Below are 27,272 nucleotides of genomic sequence, written 5' to 3' on the forward strand. Positions count from 1 at the left end.
CCGGGCTATTCCCACAGTGAAACGGGAAGGGAGGGCTTTCAACAGTATCATTATTATTACTATTATGATTTTGAATTATTATTTTTAGCGAGAGGGAAGGAAGCTCGGCGGGAGCAATGCCTCTGCCAGAGAGGAAATCTGGGAATGCAGTGGAAGGGAAGCGGTGGCTGTCGGGGGAGCGGCCGGGGAGGGGGCACCGGCGCAGGTACCGAGCAGCAGGAAGCGGGGGCGGGCAGGGCGTGCCGGCCGGGCCGGGCTGGGGCCGGGGAGCCGGGCTGAGCCGAGCCGAGCCGAGGGGAGGGGAGCGGAGCGGAGGCGGGGCCGGCCGGGGGGTGGCCGTAAGGTGAAGGTTGTTGCAGTGGGTTCATTAAAAGACAGAGTTCAACTCCTCGCCGTCGCAGAGTGCTGCTGGGAGGCTGGTTCGGCTGCGTGCGAAGAAGGGAAATAAAACAAAATAAAACAAAAAAGAAACCAGAAAAGGGAGCAAACCCGCAGCTACTTAAAACAATTCTAAGAGGAGCGGAGCAAGAACGGCGCTGGAGACGGCGGGAAGCAGGGGCAGGCTGCGCGCTCCCGAGGCCCGGCGAGGAGGAAGGATGATAAACGTGGTGGCCGTGTGGCTGGTGGCCCTTTGCTTCCAGGCTGCTGTCCCGGTGAGCCGAGCGGAGCGGGGCGGGCGCGGCGCACGTGGGGCGCCGGGGCCCGGGAGCGGAGCGGGACCGGGACCGGGACCGGGATCGGCGGGGCAGGGCGGGCCGGGCCGGGCCGGGGGGACCGCCCGGCTCCCTGCTTCCACGGGTTCCCGCAGGGGAGCGCAGCGGTGCCCAGCCGTGCCGGGGTGGAGGGCTGCGGTGGCCTTTGTGCTGGCGGCGGGCCCCAGCCCGGCTGCCCCGGCAGCCTTAATTCAAACCAGACCCGCCGCGGCGGCTCCCGACCTGCCGGCGGCTCCGCCCCGGGCGCCGCGGGGCGGGCGGGCGGCGCTGCCGCAGCCCCCCGGCCGCGGGACCCCTCGGTGCGCCCGGGAGGGCCCGGGGGGGTCAGGATGCTCCCGCCGCCCCTCCGGCGTGTCGCGCCCCGGAGGCGGTGAGCGGCGGGTCCGGGGCAGCGCTGGCATGTGGCCCTTTGTGGTTCGGCTGTGGCCGAAGTGACTCCTGAAGCTGGGGCGCTCCTGCCGTGCCGCGGCACAGCCCCGGGGAGCGTGGGTCGGTGGCTCCCCGCTGCCTTTGTGCCCGAGAGCCGCAGGGCACGGTGCGCCCGGACTCTGCTTTCTGCCGCTGAAACAAAGGTCCCGGTGCTGCCCGGCCGCGCCGCTGCCGGCGCTCCCGGAGCGCGGTGACCCCGCGGCAGCGCGGCCCGTCCCGCCCGCCGTGTCCCGGGAGCGGCTCCCGGGGCTGCCGAGCCGCGCTGCTCCCGCGGCAGCAGCAGCCGCCAGGTGTCATCCGCGGACAGGGGATGGCTCTGCTCCTGCTCCCGCCCCGCCTGCCGGAGCCTCTCCGCGGAAACCTGGCTCCGCAGCCCCGCCAAGTGCTGTGCTCGCTGCTGCGGGTCTGTGCTGGCAGCCTGGGCGGCGGCGAGCCCCGTGTGCGGTCGGAGGGTGCGGGGCAGGAGATCTTGTGGCCGCGCCTCGAGGGGCACAAAGCCCCCGTCCCATCGCTTTCTTCTGAGATGAGGGACACGCTTCTTTGCTTCCCATGTGGTCTCCCACCAGACCCGAGTGTGCAGCGGTTGTGGAGTCTTCCCCTTTGGATGAGTTAGGAGGAAAAAGTGCAGCATGAGATAGTTTGAGCAGGCAGGGCCATCAAAGTAAAACTGGTGGTTTTCTTTCTTTCTGAAATTGTTGATTTAAAACTTGCTTAGGGGTAAACTGCAGCACCAGTCGCATAAGGAGTGGCAGAACAAAGTGCACAGTGGGATCTGAGCTGCTCAAAATACCTCTGGTTTTGCTCTACCATTCTGTCTGTGAACTTTGTCTATAGCTCTGGACGTGGACCCTCATGGCAGTGAGTCGTTATGAGGTGGCTAAAAATTACAAACATGTGAGTGTAGGCAGCACTGTTCCATGGGAGGAAGGCTCTGCTCTCAACTTCTGAGTAAGCTCCTGCTTAATGAAGTGGGGAAACTGCAGTTAATTTGCAGCCTCTGTACACTATTTGGATAAAACTCCCCTGTGATAAATATTCCTTACTAGAAATGAGAAGGACATGAAGTAAGTGCTTGTCTGGAGTTCTTCTGTGCCTATGAGACACCCAGGCCTGGCTAGCACTGCAGATCGAGGGGTTTCAAGGGTGAGCACACGGAGGAGCAGAGGTCCTGGGGCTCTCCAGGGTAACTCAGCACTGAGGCTGCTTCCCTTCTGGTGATCACATGGCTTTTTTTCCCATGTCAAAATGTCAGTGACAGCGACTAATCTGCCTTTCCCACCCATCTGGAATAGTTATGATTTTGCATTGAGTGGTGAAAACCTCTCATGCTGAAGCAGAGTGACCTTGCACAGTACTTTGAATCTGCCAGACTGCAGATTGTGGGTGATGCCACGGTTGTGTTGGGTTCTTGGTGGTCTGATTGTTGGGATGGATGCCACTGCTGCTGGCACATGGCTTGGCCCTTGGCTCTTGCTGTGTATCTTGGCTCATCTATGCATATTGTCATTGGAATAATAAACAGGAGCAAGAAACTGGCTAAACAATACTTGTTTTATCCTGAGTACTCTTACCTGCCGGAATGACTGGGGAGGTTCCTGGTCTCCTTCAAGGTGACACTTTATTGCTACAACATTCTTTGAGTGTAATTGCCCTCTGTTGTTATGATGGAGGCATGGACTTCCTTTAAATGAGAAGGCTGATACATCTTACCATTTTAACATTTTAACCTTGTTATTCTCTAAATAGAAACACAGTATAACACCACCAGGAAGCCAACTGAGCCAAGATGCCCTACTGCTGCAGGAGGGCAGTGGGCAATCCAGCCCCTATGGTGAGAGGAGGGTTCTGATTGTTTTGTCTGGTGTAGGTGCATGCTGGTTGACAGAAGCTTACCAGAGCAGACCAAACCTTTTTCCAGGGGTGATGTCATTCCTATCTGAACGTAAACTAATTAGAAGAAAGAAATTGGGTAGTCCAGCTTGCTTGTTAAACCTGCAGGCAGGGAGTAAGGAGCAAACACTTTATTCTATAGTATGCACAGAGCAGTCACAATATTCATCTAGTACTGTAAACAGAGCTTCTCCATCTGAACACTGACTTGCTGGTGGCCACCTCCCGGTGAAATGGTGACTGCTGTATCTGGTCAGCTCTGAGTAGAGCAGCAGCAAATGAGCTGGAGTTTGTATGGTGTAAGGGAGCTCTGGTGCAGTTTTGTAGTCTTTGTTCCAGGTTTTTCTCAGTTTCAAGTGGTGAGAAGAGCTAACATTTTAATGGCAGCACTCTGAAATTTCTGGAAACAAACAATCCTCTCTAACAACCTGAGACAAGTTACAGCAAGTGCAAGAAATCTGTAAGCCTTCTAAAATTAAGTTAGTGCACAAACCTGAAATGTAGGCTGCTGTTTTAGCAGCAAAATTGGTCCATTTTAAGTATGTGTTTTGCATTGCCTCTACTCAGATGTCTCCAGGTGGTCTGTATACCAGAACACTGTCCTAACCTTGTTTGAGCTGATTCCTGTGTCCAAGAACCACACTAATATCCCTGGGAGGGACATTCCACACTCATTTCTGGCATCTGAGGAGCTGGGATTTTAGGCCCTCCTTACAGGGAGGAGGGAGCTTTTGAGAGAGAGAAGATAGGGCCTTTTCCTGAGGACGTGCTGCCAATTATAAAATTGCAGCGCTTCAGCATTTTAGCGTTAGTGTTTTCATCTAATAGCTTTGAGATAATAAAGAGTAGAAGACGTCTAATGCAGCACTCCATGACAGCTGAAGATTGATGGGCTTGCTATGTTCAAATGGCACAAGTCCCTCAGGACAGCGTTCAGCTGATGCTGGAGCACCTAAATGTAGGTGTCTGTGTGTGCTGGGTGCTTAAGGCCTCATTAGAGTCAAGGCGATGTAATCAGTGGAGCCAAAGAGAGTGATTATCTGACCAGCCCCTGCATGTCTGCTCCAAGGTGAGTTGCTTTGTCAAGGCTTTATTGGCTAGATCTCAAGTTTCCTTTAAGAGGAGCACAACACCTTTACCCTGGTGCCTTTATCTGAGAGGGATTTAGCTCAAAGTGATGGATTTTTTATCTGTGGAAATTTATGGTAGCTCTATAAACAGACTGGACAGTTCTTCCTGCCAAGAGAACTAGAATGGGGAACATCAGCTGCTGACTAGAACAGCATCTCTCTTCTGTTTTAGTGGATCTGTAGTCTTGCTCTGCTAAAGAATGTGGAAGAAATTAGGGATTATAGCTGGGTCATGTCTCAGCATTCTGAAGTGAGCAGAATATATATGAGCAGAAACATAAGTGGTTGTATTTGGTGGGGGTGGGGGGGATGGTTGAGTAAGCATCAGAGCACTGTAATATTTAAAGACACTGTTTATTTGTGGATTAGATGTGAGGAGTTTTTGTTACTCTGTAGACTTTGTGAACTTACAGTGGGGAAGTTGTTTTGGCGAAGATTGCAAGGACTTCTGATGTTTCTTATAGGTTCACTTCTGAGTTCAGAAGATACTCTTAAATGCAGAAGGCATGTGGTGCCTCATTTGGAGTGCTGAGTGTCAGCTTTGTTAACAGGTCTCTGAGTTAGGGCTGTGCTTCACCTGAGCTGCTGCTCTGCTGGTGTACCGCAGCGATGAGCCTGATCTGGCCTGGCTAGAAACTTGGGACAGGGCACTTTCTACTGTGGGGATGCTAATGGAAAAGTTACTGCTCTGTGAAGCCTCACCTCAAGGTGAGATAACATTTGGACCTCCTACAAGCAACTCTTGTGGGGCAACATCTGCTAATGTGGTGGTTTCCCAAGCTCCCTGTTTCTCAAGCAGTGCTTGGCTGCAGTTGGCTTTCTTGGTCTTGTGGAACCAGCACGGGTCCAGTGGAGTCTGTTAGCTTGGGCTCCTTGCCATGCTCCACTGTAATGTTTGTATCTGGCTGCTGGGACCAGTCTCACCAGTGAGGCTTGCCTTGCTGGATGGGAACCAGTGTGTTAGTGGGATTTGGATGGAGCTGGCAATAGAACTTCCCGTTGAGTCACTGGAGCTGCAGTAACAACTGAGTCATGGAGGTGTTGTAAGTCATGGCTTACCCTGCTAGGCTTCTAGTTAGAAACTCCTTGGGGTATTTTCAGATGAAGAACTCTTGTTGCTTCACCTCTGTGTCTTGCTGCTCTGCTCTCTGGCAGAACTATCTTCTCCATAGCCCATGTTTTTGCAACATGGTTCTCTTTAATGTTGAATCATTTTGTGTCTTGGTGTTCAGGCTTTTCTAATAACTGAAAGGTCTTCTGGATTGCTCTTGCAGAATGACTCCTGACTAACTAAATCAAGGGTGCTGATATAACATAGGAAACTGCCCGCCAACCAGCTTAAATTACTCATGGGTATCCTGCCTTGTATGAAGGCTCTGTGTTGTCATGCTCCACTGTGTAGCTTTTATACACTGCTTGGGCAGTAATGTCAATGTCTTGATTGCCAGTCATAGAAGCAAAGGCTGGCAGTCTTGATTTTTGGCTGTGGGCAGTCTCAGGCACACACTTCTGTCAGGCAACCTTCTGCCAAGTACAGCCAGTTCACACAACAACTCAGGGTGCACTGCCTCCATCACCTGAGCACACACAAACCATAGCTGGAGACCGGAGGTTGATCTTTGTCTGCCTCTGCCATGCGATGAGGAGCTTATTGCCTCTTTTAAATGTAAGGAAACTTGAACTCCCTTCCACTTGGAAGGGGAGCATGCTTCTGGGCGGAACTGCAGACCATGATTGTCCTGTGCTGTACACAGGAAAGCTCTTGCTAATTAGTTTCTAATGCTGGTGGCTGTGCACATCCTGGTCAGAGGCAGGCAGCAGCTCCGGTCCAGCCCCTTGCATATACAGGGATTACTGGAGGGGCAGACCGTAGATTGAAGCCAGAGGTGGGCAGGGGTGAGTGGAGCCAGTCTGCTTTCTAGCCAGCAAGTGGTGATTAACCTAACCAGTTCCAGATGAGAGCTCTTGTGAAGCTCCATGTCCTAGCAGTGGTGCTGCTGTGGCTGTGCTGGTGGGAAGCCTTTGTATATTCTCTGGGGATCAGAGCTGGCAGCTACATTGCTGTAGGAAGAGACAACCTGGCTCTTTGCTGTCCCACAACAGGATACCATGCTGTCTTTTCCTATCCTTTGAGACCAGAAGAGTGGAGAAATACAAATATAGGTATGTATATATTTATAGAGAGAGACATCTATACCTGTCATGTGCTACTTGCTATCCAGCTGACAGCAGAATTTGGGGGCTGTGTGCCCTGGCCCTAGCATGGTGATCTGGGAGATTTGATACCTATGCTTTGCACAAGCTCAGGAGCTCAGAGCAGCCTGTTGATCTACCAAAACATCAGTCCTCTGCTAAAAGCATCTGCAGAGGAGAGAACCTGTTATCCCATTGACCAGCTAATAGGAATCTTCTTTAGGGACAGAGTCCAGGCTTTCTTCAGTCAGGAAGCTGATGGGTAAAAGCCCAAACTAGAGGAACCACAAAGCTTGCTTGAATTCATATCTAACACAGATGCTAATATATGTGATATTCTTCTATCTATTCTTCTACTCACTTGCTGTGCTCTGTTGCTTATGAACCTGTGACAGAGACTCTCACACCAGCAGATTTGATGGACAAATGAGATTTGTCCACCTCACTGGCTCTAGCAGCATGTAAGTGGCACCTACATGCAGTGGAGAGTGGTGGTGAGGCTTGCATTGAAACTTGCCCAACAGCCTGCAGCTAGACAACTTAGACTTCTAAATCTCTTTCTGTCCTAACGAGGAATCATCTAGATCGTGACTACTTTCCCATCGGTGAACAAAGCACGGAACAAAAGAGGCTGACTCTGGCATGTCTGGGCAGTGGCAAGGAGTGCTGTGCTATCGTGCTCCCACATCGACTGACTCATGGCCTGCAGAAGAAAGCTGCTGGCTTAATCCTGCAGCAGCACGGCTCCCTCTGAAGTGTGTTTAACCTGCAAAAAGTTCCCCAGTTTGCATCTGTAGTTGCACTGACCTGTGAACACTGGTGGGCTTCTTTCTACACAAGCGATTAGGAATAGTTAGAAGTTACTACTCTAGTAGCTCAAATGTGTTAAATGCTCAGCGTGCCCTCAGCCAGCATGCAGCCAGAAGGGGTTAAAATTCACCAAACATTCCTACACTGGTGCTTGTAAGTAAATGTGGTGGGTTGACCCTGGCAGGGCACCAGGTGCCCACTGAAGCTGCTCTGTCACTGCCCTTCTCAGCTGGGCAGGGAGAGAAAACAAAACAAAAGACTTGTGGGTCGAGATAAGGACAGGGAGAGATGCCTCACCAGTGACCACCACAGGCAAAATGGACTCTTGGAGAAATGAATTTATTTATTAACAATCAACTCAGAGCAGGATAAGGAGAAGTAAACTCAAATCTTAAAAACACCTTGTCTCCATTTCCCCCCTCCTTTTTTGGCTTATTTTTTGGTTTAACTTTAATCCAGATTCTCCAGCTTTTCCCCCCAGGAGTTCAGGGAGATGGGGAATGGGGGCTGTGGTTGGTTCATCGCATGTTGTCTCTGCTGCTCCTTCCTCCTCAGGGAGAGGACTCCTCAGAGTCCTCCCCTGCTGCACTGTGGCTTTGTCTCCACAAACTTCTCTAGTATGAGTCCTTCCCATGGGTTGCAGGTGTAAATCACTGCTCCAGTCTGGATCCCTTCCATGGGGTGCAGTCCGTCAGGAACAGGCTGCTCCAGCTTGGGTCCCCCACAGGCTGACAGGTCCTACCAGCAAACTTGGTCTGCTGTGGGCATCTCTCTCAATGGGGGCTACAGGTCCTGCTTCTTCCAGCATGAACTTTCCATGGGGTCACAGCCTCTTTTGGGTGTCCCCCTGCTCTGTTGTGGGATCCTCCACAGGCTGCAGGTGGATCTCTGCTTCACTGTGGACCTTCATGGGATTCAGGGGCATAGCTGCATCAAAGGCTGCTGAGGAATCTCTGCTCTGGGGCCTGGAGCTCCTCCTGACCCTCCTTCTTCACTGACCTCGGGGTCTGTAGGGTTGCAACTCTCACATATTCTCACACCTCTCTTCTTTGGCTGCAATTAGTCCTGTGCACTAACTTGCACCTCCTGACTGTGTTATCCCAGAGGCACTGCTGCTGTCACTGGTGGTCTCAGCCAGCAGTGGGTCTGTCTGGGCTGAGTGGCACTGGCTGTGTCAGGAACAGGGGAAGCTCTGTCTTGTTCGAGAAGCCACTCCTTTAGTTCCCCTGTTACCAAAATCCTACCACGCAAACCCAGTACAGAAAAGCACCTTAGACACAGGGTGTCTTGTGACTAACTGAAATGTTGGAGTCACAATTGTGTAGGAAATCTAATTGTCTGGCCTGTTCTGTAATGCACTCCCCTCACCAGACTGTCTGCTGAGAACCTTCCTGTGCTTATTTGGGGGCATCCTGGTTGGCAAGGCTCAAAACTATGCCATAAATCATTCTAATAATACGATGGCATTGGTAGTGTTCTAGTGCCTGGGGATGTTCTCTGATATTATTTAATTTACTAGCATGATGTAGCCAGTGGGTCTCTGGCTGCAGACCCAGAATATTATGAAGTTGAGAAAACTGCAGTATCCAGTAGAAGAAAGTGAAAGTTCACAATAGAAGATCACAACTCTTCTCTTGGAAACTGTTCTGGATAATTCAGAGAGATGAGCAAGTACAGTTGTGTGAGAAGCCCTGTGTAATCCATCAGCTGAGGATTGCGAGGTGAATACTACACACCCGAAACAGCATTCAGTGTTGTGATGGTGCTGGTACATGCCAATGGCTCAGCCTGTGCTGTTAGACTTGGCCCATAAAGTGGTCCTTTAGCATTTCCTCCTCTGCTTTATTTAGTGGGATAATGTCCTGGCTAGGGCTGGTAGTCACTGAGTAGACCCAGAAATTTGTTCATATATATTAAATATCTTCAACTTAGTGATGTTTGAACAGTCTTACAGGTTTGATCTGTTGTTATGTCACATCTTGGCTATACTGATGGTATCTCTTGACAAAAACTGGTCTGAACTAAGGGACATGCTGTGCTACGAGTAACTTGGTAGTAAAACATTCACCTTGCCTTGCAATTTTAGCACTGTTTTATTGACTTGTCATGGTGCCTGTCAATCTGTCAGCAGTGGCATTAGTGGTGTCTCTTGTCTCTTCACAGTATAGATGTGTAAAACGTAGGGATGTCCAAATCACAACTTGAAATCTTACAGTTGCCCATATGAGGCAGGAGAGCATCCAGAGTGCACAAACATGGTAGCATCTCCCACTAAGCTCTAATCTCTCCACCTGATTTGGTGGCTGCTCTGAAAGAAGGCCATGGGGAAGACAGGTGAACAAGCTGTATACCCAAAAATGACAGCAGGAGGTGAGGCTTGGATAACAGCTGAGATCCAAAGGAAGCTCTGATTTATCTCACCTTTGCAACAGTCCCTTAAGGCATCTGCTGTACAGATGTGGTACAAAACAGTAACTGGGTGACTAGGTCAGAGTTAGTTTAATCCAGTAAATGTTTGGTCAAGAAATGCTTAATGTCCATTAATTAAATTAGTGGAACAGTAGGTGACTGGAGCACAGTTGCAGCATCAGGCTGTTTCTGATGGGAGGATTTCATTTGGTACTTCATCACTGACATGATACTTCAACAGGCTCGTGACTCAGCATGGAAGTGCAGCAGTCAGCTCTCATAATCTCACTGAGCTGTTGCATAATTTAACTGTGAATGGGGCAACTGCTGTCAGTAAGGAACTGCTGTCAGAGCTTTGTAGTATGTGCTGCATTAGCAGTGCTTTTGTAAACCTGAGCACAAGACCATTAGTGTCTGAGGAGGGAGCGCTGTGAGCTTGGTCTGTGCCGTTTCAGGTGGGTAGGTCCCTGGCTATGTGCTCCAGGGGTTGTGAGCATGTTTGTTTCTCTAAGGGAATCCATGCAGTCTGAACTGAATCCATGCAGTGCTCTCCCTTAGAATAACTCGGTGACATATGGTGCGGCCTGTTCCCAAAGACCATCTGAGCTACTGCTGCTTATTCCAAGGAGACCAGTAGCACCCAAAACACAGGCATGATGCTTTTCTTCAAGGGCTGCTAGGACTGTTGTGGAAGGAGGGGTAATAGTGGAAGTGCCTCTTTGAGAAGACTCTTGGGATAGGAGAACAGAGTATTCCTGATCTGAGATGTGCCTCCTGCTTCTGGTGGAGATGTTTCAGTCCCTTAGTGAATGACTTAGTCATGGCAGTGTAACTGCTTTTGTTACAGGGATGACTTCTGCATTATAAACAACCTTAGCTTAGTCAACACTGAGATCCTGTAGATAAGACAAATGGGACAGCATGCCTCATAATATAGGGACAAACTTGATTTCATCAGATCTAAGCTGGCAATGGTGAGCCATAGAAACTAACGTAAAATGAACACCAAGAATCGTAGAATATACTGAGTTGGAGCTCCACAAGGATCATTGAGTCCGCTATGTGGTAGTGTAAGACCTGCCAAGATGCAGGAACTGCCTTGCACTGGGTCAAACCCAAGATGTAAAGCTGCCTGCATGGTCTGTGTGAGTCCAGCCACTGACTGTCAATTGAGACTCATGAGTTTATTCTTAACAGACTGGTGCTGGCTGCTGTGAGCCCTGCTGTGCAAGAAGAGTCCCTTAGAACTGGTTGGAGCTTAGGTGTGCCCAGATCAGAAGGGTGCTGTGGAATGCCAACTCTTGGCTCATTTTGCTGCTCAAGTTCCGTTTCTGTAGCTCCCTTGCAAATAGTCAAGGTCTTCTGTACCAGTCTGACAAGCAACAGCACCAAGCAGTCAGGTTTTGGGATGTCCCTGGTCCTGCCATCTGGTGTGCACATGTGAGAGAGAGGTTGCATTGGTGCCTGTTGAAGCCAGGCAGCTCCTTCTGGGTGCTTCCAGTCCCCTGATCCATCAGCTCTTCATTGGGTTTGGGGTTGAAAGGGCTGGTGGTGATGCTGCAATTGAGAAGTTGAGTGTTACATTTATAGTGTTGAGTGTTACATTTATAGTGAAATACAGCATTCCAAGGGAACACGTGTCTGGGATGCTTGTGTGGAAAATGCAGATTGTTAGCTGTCCTGGTTTAGGTCCTGTCACCCTGGGAGATTAGGAAAAAATAATTTAATAAGCCTTGGAGACGTCACTGTGAATCCCTCTGAAGAAAATGTAGAATTTTCACAAAAGCAATCAAGGAGGCCCTGGACTGTTGAGGCTTGGGATGTTGTCATGATATGAAGTAGCTGACGTAAGTTCTGTAAGTTAGACTGTGAGCAGATCAGCTGGGAAGATAGAGCAGAGTTTGATAGTAACAGGCCTTGCAGCTGGCAGGTGTTTCTGTCACTGAGGTGTAAGCAAATAGAAGTAACTTTTGTTGTCCTGTCCATATCCGGTTGCTGCAGAATATATCCTCTTATAAAACATTATCTGGGCAGTTCCACTATAACTCTGTGTAACTAATTGGAGCACCTGGTCACCTTTTCTGTTGTTGTAAGGCCAAGTATTTGTAAGTTTAAGTAGTCTAGCTTAAGTTTACCAATGGCTTTAGCTGAGACCTTTGGTATTCCAGGGTTGCAAGTTCATTTTCTGCTGAGGTTTAAACAACATCCTAGCTGCTAGGAGCTGCAAGTCCTGCCCTATGTACAAGCTTTTAGTTTGGTACACTAGGGATTTTTATCTGAAACTTGGATTTCACTAATTTAATATAGCACTGCAAGCAATTTGCTCAAATTAGAAATGTATGCATCAGTAGTAGATTGAAAATGTTTCTGTGATCCTTCAAGAAATCTTAGAGCTTGGTGTCCTGGCTCCTTGGCATATCTCACATTAGGTAATTGCTGGACTTCAGGGTGGAGAAGAGGGAAACTCTTGAGATCAGAACCTGAGTCTTTTCCTATTCTTGCGTCTGGACACAGAAGGCTATTACATTTTCTCTTGCCTGGCAGTTGTTCCTCGCTGCATGTTGGCTTCTCTTCCTCAGGTGAAGAACAGTATCTTTTCCCCTCAGCATACTGTGTAGCATAGTGATGGGGTGGTTTTTGACTTCTGGGACCACATCTGCTCAGGTCAGAGCACTTCTGCAGCTGTAGCACTGCTTGTGATCACATAAAAGCTGCCATGGAGCTCATTTGAAATGGGTAGTAGTTCCACCAACCAAACTGCACAGCATTTGTTTCCAAGAAACAGGCTTCCCTAGGCCAGAGGCACACGTGTTCTGTGCTGCTGGGAGGCATCAGCGATGCACAGGGTGCCACCGCCCGCATTTGAGGACTCGAGATGCCACAGACCACGTCTTGCTTTCCTGTGGCCACACCGCTGATTTCTGAGTTGACTGGCTGAAGATGACGAGAGCAAGTTGTGCTGCCGTGGGACCAAAGTCCCTGAGCTGCCTGTGCCATGTGCTGACACTGCTGTGCTGCAGGCTTGTGCTCTGTCCTGCAGCCACGGCTGAGCAGGAGGAGCCCCCAGTGCGGGGCCGAGCCCCCGGTGTGGGGCCGAGCCCCCGGTGTGGGGCCGAGCCCCCGGTGTGGGGCCGAGCCCCCGGTGTGGGGCCGAGCCCCTCGGGCAGGGCCGAGCCCCCGGTGCGGGGCCGAGCCCCCGGTGTGGGGCTGAGCCCCTCGGGCAGGGCCGAGCCCCCAGTGTGGGGCCGAGCCCCTCGGGCAGGGCCGAGCCCCCGCTGTGGGGCTGAGCCTCTGGGCATCCTGGCACGTGGCCGACAGCCCCACACTGAGCATTTGGAGCTCACTGGGCTGCTGGGACAAGCCAGTCCCAAATGGAACAAACGGGGGCCCTCACCACCTACACATCTTCCCTCAAACCCAGCCCTGGACTCCATTCAGCAGCCTCAGGGCTGTAGTGCCAGTGGTGTGCTGCACTGGGAGCTGGGTGGTTTTTTAGGCGTGTGGAGAAAGGAGACTGGCTTCCCCACCCGCACATGCTGTTGAGGAGCAGCCAGGCAGTCTGAAGCCCACTGTTTCACTGGTCACAAACTCTGGTTCTGTAGCAAAGACAGTCCTCAGTGCTGATCACTGATGTGGGTGTCATGAGATGGGGCAAGGAAAGGAACTTGCCTCCACCACAGGTTAGGAATAATTGGCAAAAAAATAATTGGCAAATGAAGACATAAGCTCAGTGTGTTTATATGTGCTGGAGGCAATACTGCAAAGTCCAGTCTCTTACTTAAAGTGGCCGTGGCTGCTGATGCCTTGTGTGAGGTGAGTTGCTCTTTCTCACCTGAACTCCACAGCAGGTGCTGCATGTGTGCTGGAGGACGAGGCAGCAGGTATTTAGATCCTGTCACTTCTAATTTCTCCTGCTGGCAAGAGGGTTGGTGGCATTTATCTGTGCTGTAGTTACCAGCATGTGTGGGTAATGTGTGGGTTTGGGCTGCTGGAGTCCTCTGCTGGAGAGGTTTCCATTTAATAAAGATTTTCTGCTTGCCAGCATGCTCCCCTCTTTAGCCTTACTTTGTCAGGTTTCAGGGATGGGTGGCCCACCTCCAGCCTCTGCTGAAACCAAGCAATTCCTGGTCAGTTCATTTCTAAACAAGCAGATGAAGCAGCTGTTGCTGTAAGAATGAAACCCTGCTGGTTTTGCTGCACTAGGAAGTAAGAAGTGCTGATGGCTTTCAGTCAGAGGGTTTTAAGAACGCTAGGTTTGCCCAGTCTTGACTTAGGCAACTCACTGCTCATCTCTCAAGCCAGATTAAGTAGATTGAAATTAATTTCCCAGGATGGATGGGCCTCAGTGAGTTGCACCTACTTTGCACAACCCTTTGAGCTTATATATTGGCTGTGGCTTTCTTGTGCTAGCTCAAGAAACAAATGCCTGAACTATCAAGTATGTTAAAGAGCTTCAGGGAAGGATCTTTAAAGAAAAGTGGTTTATAACATAAAACCCAACTGGCTGCTTCTCATGAGATTAGCTGCAGGGAAATGAGCTTTCTCATTAGACTGCATCTTCAAAGCACAGGCTGCCTTGAATGTGGGAGACAAAAGGGACACCACTTTTGGCCATATTGTGACAGCCTGTCACTGATACAGAGTTATGCTGTGTGCCTGTTTTGTGCCAAATCTGTGGATGTGTTGATCTGTGGTGAGATTCAGTCTTTGGCCTGGGCATGCTTTGCTTGACTGGGAGGAGCAGGTTGGTGTGAGTGAAAGCAGTGTGTAGTAACTTACTTGTTTGATACGTTGTCCAGGTGAAAAAGCAGGAGCACAGGCTCGAACTCACTTCTCTATTGCTGAGGGACTGAGCAGTCTTCTAGTGGAGCTGGCTGAGAGGGACTAGAGAGGCAGCTGAGCTCTTCTGCATCAGAACTGGCACGGTGCTCTGTGCACTCCTGGCACAGAGGACTCCCGTGCACAGCTGCTGTGCTGTCCCTGCTGCCCTGAGCACAGCCATGAACTTCCCCTGCTGAGAAATCTATAGCTCTCTGGGACTCCAGCTACTCTGATGAAGGATGTTCAAAGTACTCGTTGTCCAGGAGTAAATGGCAATTGGACTGAGCCTCCTGGAAAGTTCAGGTGGCCCAGGATGAAAGTAGAACTGCTCTGGTTTGAACAAGACATCTGTCTAGCCTTTGCTGCTGTGTATTCCTGCTCCTAGGAGGACTCGAAAGCACTCCTGTCAGACCTTGTAACAGACATTATCCATGAGCAAACACTGCATAAGAGAACTCTCCCTACAGCCCTTGTGCTTGCTCATTTTTGTATGAACCTGTGTGGCCCTCTGAGTCAGCCTCTGATTTGCGTGTTGCCTGCAGTCTGGTGATGTGCATTTCCATAATGCTTGGAGGCTGGGGAATGAGTGTCAGCATCCCAGAATGCAGGCTCTGGGCCTCTGGGAATGCTTAAGCAGCCCTGGCTGCTATGCTCTGCCCTGTGCCAACACAAACACTTGTGCATTCATGCACTGAGTAGGATTGGGAAACTGGTCCTGCTGGAAAATTCTTTGCATGATATTTTATCCTCTTCTTTTTTGTTGTTGTTAGCTGGTTTTGTTTTTTTGGGGGTGTAGGGTTTGTTGGTTTTTCTTTTTCCCTTTGTTTTTTTTTTTTTTTCCTTTCGTTTAGTTTAACAAGACCAGTTCCCTGATCTGGTTGACCATGAGAGTGCACAAACAGACATGCAGGGGATAGTCCAGGAAGCATGGAGTGACATGCTCTTGTGGGAGGTGGGACTTAAAAGGGCCCTGCTGTACAGTGTGAAACTTAACCTGATGGTGACAGGCTGGTTCATTTTTGCTCTCGGCATGTTGATTACTGTGTTTCTGCCCTAATTAATTAAAAAAGTTGCCCTGTCACTCTAAGGAGAAGATGAAAAGCTGATTGGGCAATAGTGTGGAGACTCTAGAAGCATTGGGACACTGGCTGCTCTGCCTGTGGAGCAGCTAGGTGCTCTTCCTCGGCTACTGCATCTTGTGCAAAGGATCAGGGTATGCTCCTACAGCTTGAAAAAAAAGGAACATCACAGCCTAGTGAACAGTGGGCAGTCTACAGTCTGTTTTGTTCTGCCCATAGTGGAATAGAGCCTAAGAGCTCTCATCCTGTTTTGAGCAACCACTGGAAGGTGTTTCGCTGCCTTTGAGAGCTGAGTACTGTGTGATGATCAGGGAGTTCAAACACAACCAGGACTTTCTCCCTGAAAGATAGGTCCTCTCTCAAATCACCAGACAAAAATAGAAGAGGAGGCCAGTAAGAATGCAATTAACCAAGATTTTCCATATTTCTTTGCACTAATAATGATCTGATAGATAAGCAGCCAGATTAACTGGCTTGCTTATCTCTTTCTGCTAAAATGGTGCTTGCCTTGCTGAGCAAAAGAGCACCCTTTGCTTTCCACTTGCTTCTCTTTGGAAGGAGCACCCTCTGAGCCACTATCCAGCCTTGGTCCAGGTGACACAGATTGATGGATGGAAGGGTGGGGATGCTGAAGCTTGATACACATCCAAAGGTTGTTGAAGATGCAGGGGAACACCACCTTCTGAAATAGGGGGGCACTAGGAGGTAAGAAGTGCTGGTGACTTAGTTGGTAGAATCATAGAAGGGTTTAGGTTGGAAGGGGTCATAAAGATCACCTAGCTCCAATACCTCTATTGTCACAGCAGTCCTTGATTGGAACACTAGCCAAAGATAAAATACTGCTTAAATCTAGGCTGTCCAGCCCTTGGACTGTTTGTGGGGTGGTTTGTAGCTGTCTTTGCGCTCTTTGGCCTGTGTTACTCTGCATCTTTGGCTCCTCTAGGAAGAGAAATACTTCATTAACCTACATGATCACCAAGGAGCACCAGGGTTTATTTTGAGCAGTGGAGTAGCAGGAGAAACAACTGCAAGAGAATTTAGGTGAGATGGTGTCATACTGCTGCTGAGTTCTGATGTAACAGGCTTGCATGCAAGCTTCACTCTTGACTTGCCATAGAAAAGCATCAGCTCTCTTTCTGCTATTCCAGAATTAAAAAGAAGGTCTGCACGGCCACCTTAATTCCAGAGTCTGGATGTCTGTAAAAGAAGGCGGATAGGTGAGGGTGCTGATGGTGGGTTTTTTATGGTTGGGGTGGGGTTTCTTTTTGGTTTTTTTTTTTTTTTTTTTTTTTGTTGGGTGGTTTTCTTTTTAATTTTTTTCTCCCCTTAACCATTTAAGCTGTCTCCCGACCATGAACATCTGGGATTGGAGTTAATTGTCCATGGGCTATTAACTGCAGAATATCAAGATTTAACAAAGCTAAAGTTTCCTTCAGCAGGTGGTTTTGTCTTCCCCCCACACTAATACCAATGTCACATTGAGGTTAGAAGCTCTTCAGGCTGCCCTGCCTCAGATAGCATTTCTGCTCTGCAGTGTACAGGAAAAGGTGAAAGACAAACCTTTCTGTCTGAATTTATTTAAGAAGTAATTGTTCAAATCCTTTTGAAAATATTCTTCTAGATGCTTTATTGTGGCCAAATTACAGGGCAAATTCTTGCTTGCTCTTGTAGGTCTCTTAAACAAGAGCAAACTATAGCTTTTCCTTTGTATGCAGTTGCAATACTCTCAAGATGGTTAGGGAGCTGTTTGAGGTGGGAGAGCTCATTACAGTTCATTCTTTTTCAGCTGACTAAGAAGGATTTATTAGGGGAAATAAATGTGCAAATTTAACAGCTTTATTCAGATAATGGAGGATTTCAAGTGTTTTTGACACTGAAGATCACTAACTGGATTAAGAAGAGTTGGATACAAATCATCCTTAATCTAGTTAAGGGCTTGTAGCAGCTTGTGGCAAAGCCAGTGGTTTTGCTTACCTCAACAAGCAATTTGAGAAAAGCTCTTTCCTTTTGCATGTATCAAATTAAATAAATGTGGTTCCCAGTTGGTGCAGGGTTAGATCAACTAATCAACTACAAATCTCCCCCTCATCATGAGAGAGGGCTTCAGATCTCTGCTGTAGCAGGGGGGAGCTCTCTAGTAGCTGATGGGATAAGCCCAGAAAGATTCATGCTTTGAGACTCTGACCAAGATGAAGACTGAAGAATAGTTAAAAATTATACTTTAAAAAGAAAAAAAAAAGTCTGGACCATGTCAGCCTTCTGGATCCAATAATATTGCTAATGAGTTGTGAAAGCCTGGCCCATTGTTGATTAAATTGAAGATGCCACTAAGCAGCTTTCTGGTTGTCCCAGCAGAACTGAATAACTATTGTTCTGCAACAATGCAGTGCTCAGCAAGAGCAGAAGCTAAGTCACCCCAGGGTTTCCCCTAAACAGGCTGCTTTGATCCTTGCGGAAGAGGGTCTTCCACTGGTTAATGAGAACTGGTTAAAGCATATCAAAAATACAGTTTAAAATTTTACCCCTCACATGCATCTGAATTCAGTGACAGCAAATCAAAAGGACTGGACAAGTATTTCTAACCAGTTGTTTGAACTGCTAACAAAACCATACAAGCTTGTTAAATGGTAAAAAAGTAACATGATGTAGGTGCTCGATAAGGATGTAAAGAGTTTTTGACTTAGAGTACATGAGATACTATCAGAGATCCTTCAAAGGATCCACTGTCTGAAAGGCAGAGTAAGCTTGTTTTAAGCTGGAATTATTTTCAGCTGGGTATGATGGCATAACCCAGTGTTCTGTGCCCCTAATCCTCTTGGCTAATCAAAACCTTTCCCATTGGTGTAAGTCAGCTTCAATAAAAGGTCATCAAGAAACCTTGACCATGAGGTGTTTGTTTTTTGAACAGCACAGTCTCTCTTCCTGATGTAAACCCAAATTAGTTCAGTCCTTTCCAACGCTGTCCTGAGTCAGTGTTTTCTAACCTTGCTGTCTGAAATCCTTCAGCAGCAGATTATTATAGAAGCATGGCCTTTCTGCAGTTACTTGTATTTTGTGGGGAGGTTACCATCTTTTATGCCCACTGAAGTTGTAATTTATGGAGCAAGAAATGTAGTCTTTATATAACCATACAGTTAAATAAATTGGGCAAATGTTCCTTAATGCTTGTGTGTCATGAAATCGGATGATGTCATGAAATTACAGCACTTTGTGGATATTCTGACTGCTATCCACATGTGCATAATCCTATACTGTCCCTTGAGTATTTGGGCCAAAGAAAGTCCCTCTCAGATCCCAAATCTCAAGCTGCCTGGTCAAAGGGAGGTGCCACAATGCCCAGAGGAGCAGCTGAGACAAGGGGACAAGGTCCCTGGGGACATGTAATTTCAGAGCTCTCATATAAAACTATGGAAAGCAGGCTTTACTAATCCTGATTCTTGTTTTCCTATATTCTTACATGCAGCAGCCAACCTCAGGGGACTTGGACTGGTCTGAGTCTGCTGTGTTTGGAGGGTGGGTGCTGAGCAGCTGCTGGACAGCTCTGCCCTGGAGCACCTTGGGTGTCCCTTGGTTTAGACTGGGCTGCCCTGGGCTTCTCTCCTCTGAGGAGGACCTCACTGTCCCTGCTCAGATACAGAAATCCAGCTAGGAATCAAATGGGTGCATGAGAAAGGCCGTGAAGAAGCAGAGCTTGCAGCAGCCTGGGGAGAGGCTCAGAGCTCAGGTGTGAGGGGAGGTGTTACGGGTAGGGTGGCTGGACACACTCAGTAAGAACAAAGGAAATGTGACACAACTGAACAAGCCTCACCTGTGAAACCCTCAAGGGGACAGGGTGCAGGCTCAATAGTCAAGATCAAGAGTTGGCATTTTATTTCTTGGCAGTCTCTGATCCTTTCAGGAGGATTGCTGAGGTCTGCAGATGATCAATCTGTCCAGGTGTTGTTGGAAATCCATATGAACTTCCCCTGAATATTCAGATCTGGGGGGAAGGTGGCCTCAGTCCTAGCTGAATGTTTGTGGTGATACAATCTTATGCTGTATTGGCAGTCCCTTACTACACTAAAAAGTGGAGAGTTTACTTTCTAGCTGCTTCAAGGAAGTCTTCCCACTGGGAGGAGACTGCAACCCCCACCTTTAGCAACACGTTCCCCTTTTGCACTCAGCCAGGCTGAATGAAAGAACAAAGGGTTGTGCTTGCCACTGCTGGTGTGAGGAGAGAGAAAAATGATCACCAACCCCCCATCAACAAAACCAGTGCAATTTCTAAGGCCTCACTTATCTTCTGAACATACTGGAAAGGACACACAAGGGAGCCGAGTTTGGGCAGCCTGGCAGTTCTTTCTTTATTCTTTATGCACCAACAGTTCGTACTCTTTAATATTTGAAGTGAAGGGAGATCAGCCTGTGTGAGTCACCACCCTTCGACACAAGAAGGAAAGCACACGGGAAGTACTTATCTGACCTACTTTCTGTGGAAGGGTGCAAAAGCACAGTGCAAACAAGCAGGGACAAATCTAAAAGTCAAAATTACCTCATGACTTCCAGTTAAGCAAGAGATCGAAGGGCAATTCACTCTAGAAATATGTTTGCAGAAGCTTAAGGAATAATGCCTTAGGGGTTTATTTTCAGTAGGGAAGAAAAGAGCTAAAAAAATTTATGTCTATATAAGGGGTTTTTGTTCCTAGTTTTTTTGTTATTAAGAAAAATTATATAACTACAATATTGCCTAGAAGGGGTAAGATCTTGGCTGAATAGGCTGGTGGCAACTTGGTTACTTGTCTTCAGAGAGGTGGAATCTAATGGGCCAGTTAACCACCTTCGAAACTAGTTCTGTGGAATTGTGGGGAATGGATAAGGTATTAAGGATGGAAGAGTAAACTGGGTAAATCTGGTATCTTAAGAATAAGGAGATAGGACCAATAAACAAATCCATTGTAGGTAATAAAGTGACAAGTGCCAAGCTGAATTGTTTCAACAGTACATACTGGTCTGGCTGGGATGAGGACGAATGTTATATTCATTTTATCCCATTATATTATATTATTCATTGTATCCCATTCTTCCTGGGATGAGGATGAATGTTTTATTCATTTTGAAGTGACACTATGTTAATGCAAGCTAAAGAAATACAGTGGGCCTGGCTGCAAAGCTGGCAAGGATGTGTGTCCTTTTTTTACATAATAAAATGAGACTTTGCACTTCTTGGGATCATAGGGATCCCATAGCTTGGAAGATTCAATGTGCTGGAAAGGGGTGCCAAAAATGACTTGAGGATGGGATAGAAGTCAAAATTTGTGAAAACAGGGAATGTAGTTGGATGTCAAAAAGATGAAATTTGGAAGAAGTGACTTACAGGGCTTTGGTTTGAAATCTGAGAAGGGAAAATGACTAAGCAGGTAATGGTAGCCCTGCAGAAATAAACCTGAGGCTAGTCATGAGCTGAGAGCCAGGCATGTTGTAGTGATAGGAGCAGTAAGTGTATACAGCAGAGGCCAATGAGATGCATGAAGTAATCATTATGTAAGTAGTAACACTGAAAGAGTATTGTCATCTTTGGAGATCCTGAATAGTTTTGAGACTTGTATGCTCTGACAAACAAGTGCCATGGAACAGGGGTTTGGCCTCTTGTCTCAGCCGCTGAATTTCAGTGCTGGTTAGTGCACTCCTTGGAGTGTAAATGGAGAAAGCTCAGGGCTTATTCTCCAACAGTGAAGGCTGGCTTCTATCTCTGGACTCATTTTGAGTGCCCATACTTAATAAAAAGGGACTTTGATTCTCCTTCCAGCTAGATGATTTAGTTTCAGATATGTGAACAGTATTTGAGTCATAAAGGGAAAGAAGACAAGCTCCTTTGCCTCCCCTTCCCTTCTGCTCTTTAGAATCAATGCAGTGATTTGCAGATGGAGTGGTTGGTGGATAGGGAAGACACAGTCAGCACCTGAAACAGGCTGGTAAGGACTGGGCATTGCCTGCTACCAGGATACAACACCAAATGGATTCCTTGCTTTCTTCTTTCCCAAAGCAACTGCAGCCTGGAAGCAGTGCAGAGAAAGGAGATGGCAAGACTGACCTCTCCAGCACCAAACATACTAACCAGAGCCACTCTTCTGGGGAGTGGAGCTGAAATGAGGGGAGAAGAAAAAATGCAATCTGAACAAAAAATCTTTGTGTGACCTCTAGGAACCCCTAGAACAAGCAAGCAACCTGATCACTTCAATCTCATCACTGACACATTTTTTCCTCTTCTTTTTAAAGCAAACTACAAATCTGAATCTTCCCCCTGAAGACCTTGATTCATCTGGTGATGAGGACTACGTGTTCTCAGGTTCAGGGGCAGGTGAGTTGTTAGCACTTGTGCTGGTAGTGCTTGATCCTTCTAGGATGTGGCAATTGAGAGCTCAGTAAGCACACAAGTGAAGGGGGGTAGAGGGAGGAATCCACACACACACACCCACCCCAGAATATGAGAGCTGGGAAAAGAGAAAGGGCCTAATCTATTAATCTTGTATTCCTTGAGATGCTAACAATTAGTAGAAAATGAGCTGTAGGAGACTTGAGAGGGAGCAGAAGCAGAGGGAGCTCCATGTGACTTCTAGTGTGAGCTGTTGTGTGAAGAATGCTATGAAACAGGAGTTGATTCTTCACTCATGGGGAAGAGAGAGCATAACAAGGCCCTTTATGAGCAGGCAGGAGATAATGTTTGAGGCTGTGTAAACCCCAGCCTACGAATATTTACCAAGTGCAGACTTTATCTGTCATCAGATGTGCATGTTCCCATGGGCCATAGGTTTTTATAAGGGATAAGGGGGATTTAGGGTAGGGGGGGAAGTGTATAAAAGTGATTGTTAAACTGCATGAGAGAGAACCTTGGTGTTCAGTACTGAAGTTGAGGGGATGCTAGTGAGAAAAGAGCAAGCTATTGAAATCTGAAGCATGCTATGCTTCTGCTTCCTTCCAGCCACAAGTTTGTATTTTAGATTATACTCTGCAGAAATTAAGACCCTGAAATCAGTGCCAAATGCGGTTGAGATTGAAGGTGTGACTGCTCTGAATCAAATAAAAGTGTTTGTGGAAAAAGACTCAGATATCCACCCTGAGGAACCAGTGTACTGAAAGCAATTTTCCCTTGTCAACCTCACCACAAACAGGCACTTTTGCCTTGGGGAGAAGCAGATGACTAACAAAGTATTGCTGAATACCATATTGGTCTGTCCCTTCCTTATTCCACTGAAAAGGATGAGGAAATTGCAAACTGAACTTCTGTTATTATGAAAATTGACTATGAAGGTTATTTATCCTCCTTAGACAAGTGTCCTGAAGATACTATTAATAGGCCACTAAACTGGCCAAGGATAATATTTTTTCATTTGCTTCTTTGTTTGTTTTGCAGGTCCCCTGACTGACAAGTCTCACACCTGGAGAATCCCAGGAGAATCAACTAATTCCTCACTAGTGACAGCACCAGTGGATTTCAGTGAGCAGCCCTTTCATGCGATTGAGAGCAGAACTGAAAAGGAAGTAATATCTCCTTCTGCAACCAGTAATCCAGTGACAGAGGAACCAGTTGTAGCTGTGAAGGACAAAGTATCAGTCCTGGGCTCACCTGATGGGAAACCAACAAGCCATGTAGTCACAACAACAGTGAGAAGTCCCACTGCTCACTTTCCTTCCGTGGTTCATGTGACTCCTTCAGAAGCCTCTGCTGTGGTCCATGAGCTTGAACCCAAAATCCCCAGCTCTGATGTGCCAGACACCCAGGATGTGCCCGAGCCCCGCTCTACTGCCCATGGTGAGGGAGACGTCGCTGCCACCCCCGTGGCCACAGCTCCAGGGGATGTCGTTCCTACACATGAGGAGGTTTCTGAAGATGGCTCCGGAGACCCGGTGAGGACTAATAGCTCTGACACCCTTTGCAGGGAGATGCCTTTAGTAGCATGCACTAAGTTGGTTTGGTAGGAATGGGTGTTAATTAGTCAAAAAGAGTGACTGGTTTAATAGGTTATGTTGGTGGGTTTTAGATGAGAAGAAAGTCTCCAGAAACAGACATGATGAGAAACATGAATAACCTGCCTTGTATGTCCCAACAGGGAGACTTCATCTTAACTAAAGACGAGGAATTGTTCCCCACCCAGAACTCAGAAGTACTGGCTGACTCTGAGAGGAATGCCAAAGCAGCAGGAGCCTCGGGAATTATGGACAGAAAAGAAGTTCTTGGAGGTACCAGATATTTTGGATTTCAATATTTTGGATTTTTGGTAAAAGCAGATTCCTGGAGGCTCCTGGCAGCAGAAGCTGCATTTTGTGCAAATACATCTCTGAGCAAGGACACCAACCTTTGATGTTAGACCTCTGAAATGAGAATGATGATTCTGTGTTGTCAGAACCCTAGCAGGGGCAAATATTAGTCTGCTAACAGCAGCTAGCAGTGGCTGCTTTATCTGTAACTTTGTTTAAGCCTCTTCCTTCTAAAATTTCTCTGTTGCTGCCCCAGTCAAATTACCAGGGTTGAACACCATAGCCTTGTGTGCTTTGCAGCATGGCCCAGTGGGACATCCATGTCCCCAGGATAGTCTGCTGTATTTGAGCAGATGATTGGTTTGGGAGGGGACAGAAGGACAAATTCATTTAAGTCATTAAGCCAGGAACAGGTAAAGAACAATCTGGAACTTAAAATCAAGTAGCACTATCTGGTATGGCATCTAGAGTAATCTGTGTCTTTTTCTCCCCTTCCAGGTGTAATTGCTGGAGGACTTGTAGGCTTGGTGTTTGCAGTGTTTCTAGTTGCATTTATGCTGTACAGAATGAAGAAAAAAGATGAAGGCAGCTATTCACTGGATGAACCAAAACAGTCTAATGGAGGATACCAAAAACCACACAAACAAGAGGAATTCTATGCATAAACACTGTTCTTCAGGACACTTCTTATTCCATCTTTCTTGGACTCTTCTCTCCCTGCACGTGGACCTCCTGGTGTGCTTTGCATTAAACTTAAGCCATATGATCACTGGGTTATTTGCCCATACCACTTTGCCATTGGAAATTTTATAACTACAAAGTAGATCTGGATTCATTGAACATTCCCTGCTTTCTTGCACAACTTTTTTTTTTTTTTTTTTTTTTTTTTTTTGACAGAACTGGAACTACAAGTTCCTAAACTCACTTTGGTTTATCTAAAGACTGCTGGGACAGGCGGTGGGGAGAAAATAAGGGAGCACTGTATGTATAAAACTCTTGATATTTAGGGAAAGGGCTAGCAAGAATAACCAATTATCAGTGCTCAAATTCTGTATAGCAGGGGTCCTTCCTATTTAACTCATAGATGTGTTTTGAGTGTAACAAGTGGCTGTGCTGGGCAGACATTTGGTACACTGCTATCCTCTAGCTCTTTCTGACAGCTGTATTTGGAGCACTTAATGCCTATGAAACATCAAGCTGAACTTGATTTCTGCCAAAAGGAGGTGTGAGGGGCAGGGTAAACAAATGATTGTCACATGGTTTAAAATAACTTATATTTTGGAAGCATTATCCCATACTCAGAACCAGCTCCTAAGCAGTTGGTACATACACTAGCAAAAAACAAACCCCAAGAACCCCAAAACTAAGTGGAGAGTTAATTTTACCAATAATGTTGGGCTGTCCCACCACCCTCTTCCTCTTTCTCTCAAGGCTTAGGTAAGAAGTAGATTTTTCCAAGCAGTCTCATCTCAGACATTCCCTTTCCGAGGTGCTGAGCCGGGGTTGGCTGTCCTGCTGTAGATGATCTTACCCCGGGCAGTACCAGGTCACCGGGGCCACGTTGTAACACCTCCCATCACCGAGGTTGTCTCAGAACTTACTCTGCCCTCTGTGCCACAGGCTGCCATGGCACACAGGGCTGGGAGGTGGGAAGCAGCACGTCATGACTGCAGCTAAGGAGCAGAGAAGCATCTGAAATGAGCCTGGGGAAGGCTGAGTGTAGGTGGCCTTAAACAGATACAGCAGTTGGTGTGCTTGACTCTCGCTACTCCCGAGCGGCTCCTTGGAAGCTGTTCCTGCACTTTGGAGAGAAGCCACTCCAGGGATGTCAGTCTAGTAAGGGCAGAAAAGCACCTCCTGGGCACAGTCTGGATGGCTGAAGCTGTGTGTGGTCAGTGTGCTGTCAGATGTCAGGCACTGGGGCCTCACTGGGGGTCTGGAGTTCCCCAGCGTATCTCAAACCGCGTGAACACAAGTGTGGTGTTCTGTACAAGCCTTACTTCTGCTCTGCCTTTGGGTAGCTTCTTGCCACTTCAGTTCCTCATCACTCAGTGCAGAAGGTATGGGGTGGGTGGAGGAGTGTTTACAACTGATGTAAATATTTGTACTGTTGAGCCAGAGGGAATGATCCGAGTATATTGGACAATACTGCAACAGTTGGTACAAATGTTGCACATTAACAGACAAACTTAAAAACCTGTGTAATTTAAATGAAGTATAAAACACTCCTCAGCTGCCATGCAGCTAAAATTGGTGCCTTCGCTGCAAACACAAGAAAAAAACCCCAAAATGTCTTGATTCCAAACTCTTCTTTATGCACGTGGAGAACTTGTGCATGTGTGTAGCTGGCTGGTTTTTTAAGTAAAGCTGCAACAACCATTATGGTTTTTTGTTAGGGTTGTTCTATTTTCAGTTGTTTGTTATTTTGTTTTGGGTTTGATTTTTTTTACTGAATGAATTTTTATAGGTTAATGCAATGACCAGACGGTGTTAATTTCAGCTGTAATTCTTTGCTTTGTATAGGAATGTAGAAATGTTTGATAGGTCTATCTATGAAAAAGTTCTTGTAAAACACAGGAAGATAACGTAGTAAAATTCAGTTGTACCTCACAACCTTGTTAGGGGGAAAGGAAAAAACTGTATATTTTGGTAGTCTTAACTGACAGTTTGTGAAACAAACATGACATTCTGTGTTATTTAAGTGGTACAAATGAAATATGAGTTCTGTGACAGAAGATGCAACATTGGGTTATCTGTATGCCATGTAAAGGTATACTGCAATAAATGGCATTTTGGCAAGAACGTGTCTGACACAGTCTGTCTGTGAACATTGTTGTGTATAATACTTCAAAAAGTAGATGTTGTTTTTAAGACTGCCTAGGTCTATAAGGAATTTGGGTTACAGAGCTGTGAATTTTGGGGTTAGAAACACAGGGATTCAGTTCAGCATTTGAAAGGTCAGAGTGTGGCCTGCCTTCTCTACCACCCTGCCCTGGGTGTCCTGGTTGCAGTGAGCTGCTTTTGCTGGAGGCACTGGTGTGGGATACAAATGGGCTCCGGTGGAGACTTGAATGAAATGGCTTTGTTAGAGCCCTGAAGCGTTTCATGCTGGTTCTGATTTTGCCACCTCTCATTGTGTAGAATGTCACCATTCCCAAAAATGGTGATAAAAGTTGCAAATCTTCTGCAGGGCTTCCTCCAGCTCCTCGTCTTCTGCCCTCAGGAGTTTGAGAGCAGAGGGGGCTGTAGGAGGGCAGCCCCAAGCCTTCTCTAAAACCTGCTTTCCAAGATGAATTGGGAGATTGTACCCCCAAGGAAGGAGAACAGAGCAGGCTTGTCCTCCGTGTTCTGCTGTGCAACATTATTAAATTACTCTGGGGTGCTACAGCTTGTGTGGGAGGAGATGGAGCAACACAGAAGTAGAGGAAAAATATTCCCTTCACAAAACAGGGAAATCAGGAACTGCTGTCTGTCTGGGTGAGTCTTACTGCAGCTTTATAATTATTTATTTTTATAAGATTTTGAACTGCAAGAAATGTATTTTTTGTTCTGTAAACTGGCCA

The 27,272-nt window shown here is 47.3% G+C and overlaps 1 protein-coding gene across 1 annotated transcript; it reads left to right on the forward strand.

Annotated features, from left to right (window-relative positions):
- The first annotated feature begins 313 nt into the window (after positions 1-313).
- Positions 314-26,511, forward strand: SDC1 (syndecan 1). The gene is made up of 5 exons (XM_012572898.5): positions 314-653; positions 21,730-21,811; positions 22,865-23,358; positions 23,562-23,691; positions 24,208-26,511. Exons 1-5 carry the CDS (start codon positions 597-599, stop codon positions 24,372-24,374), a joined length of 930 nt encoding a protein of 309 aa, XP_012428352.4. The 5' UTR covers positions 314-596; the 3' UTR covers positions 24,375-26,511.
- Positions 26,512-27,272: the final 761 nt, after the last annotated feature.

The sequence above is a fragment of the Taeniopygia guttata genome, chromosome 3 (genome assembly GCF_048771995.1).
Source record: "Taeniopygia guttata chromosome 3, bTaeGut7.mat, whole genome shotgun sequence".
Lineage (NCBI taxonomy): Eukaryota > Metazoa > Chordata > Aves > Passeriformes > Estrildidae > Taeniopygia > Taeniopygia guttata.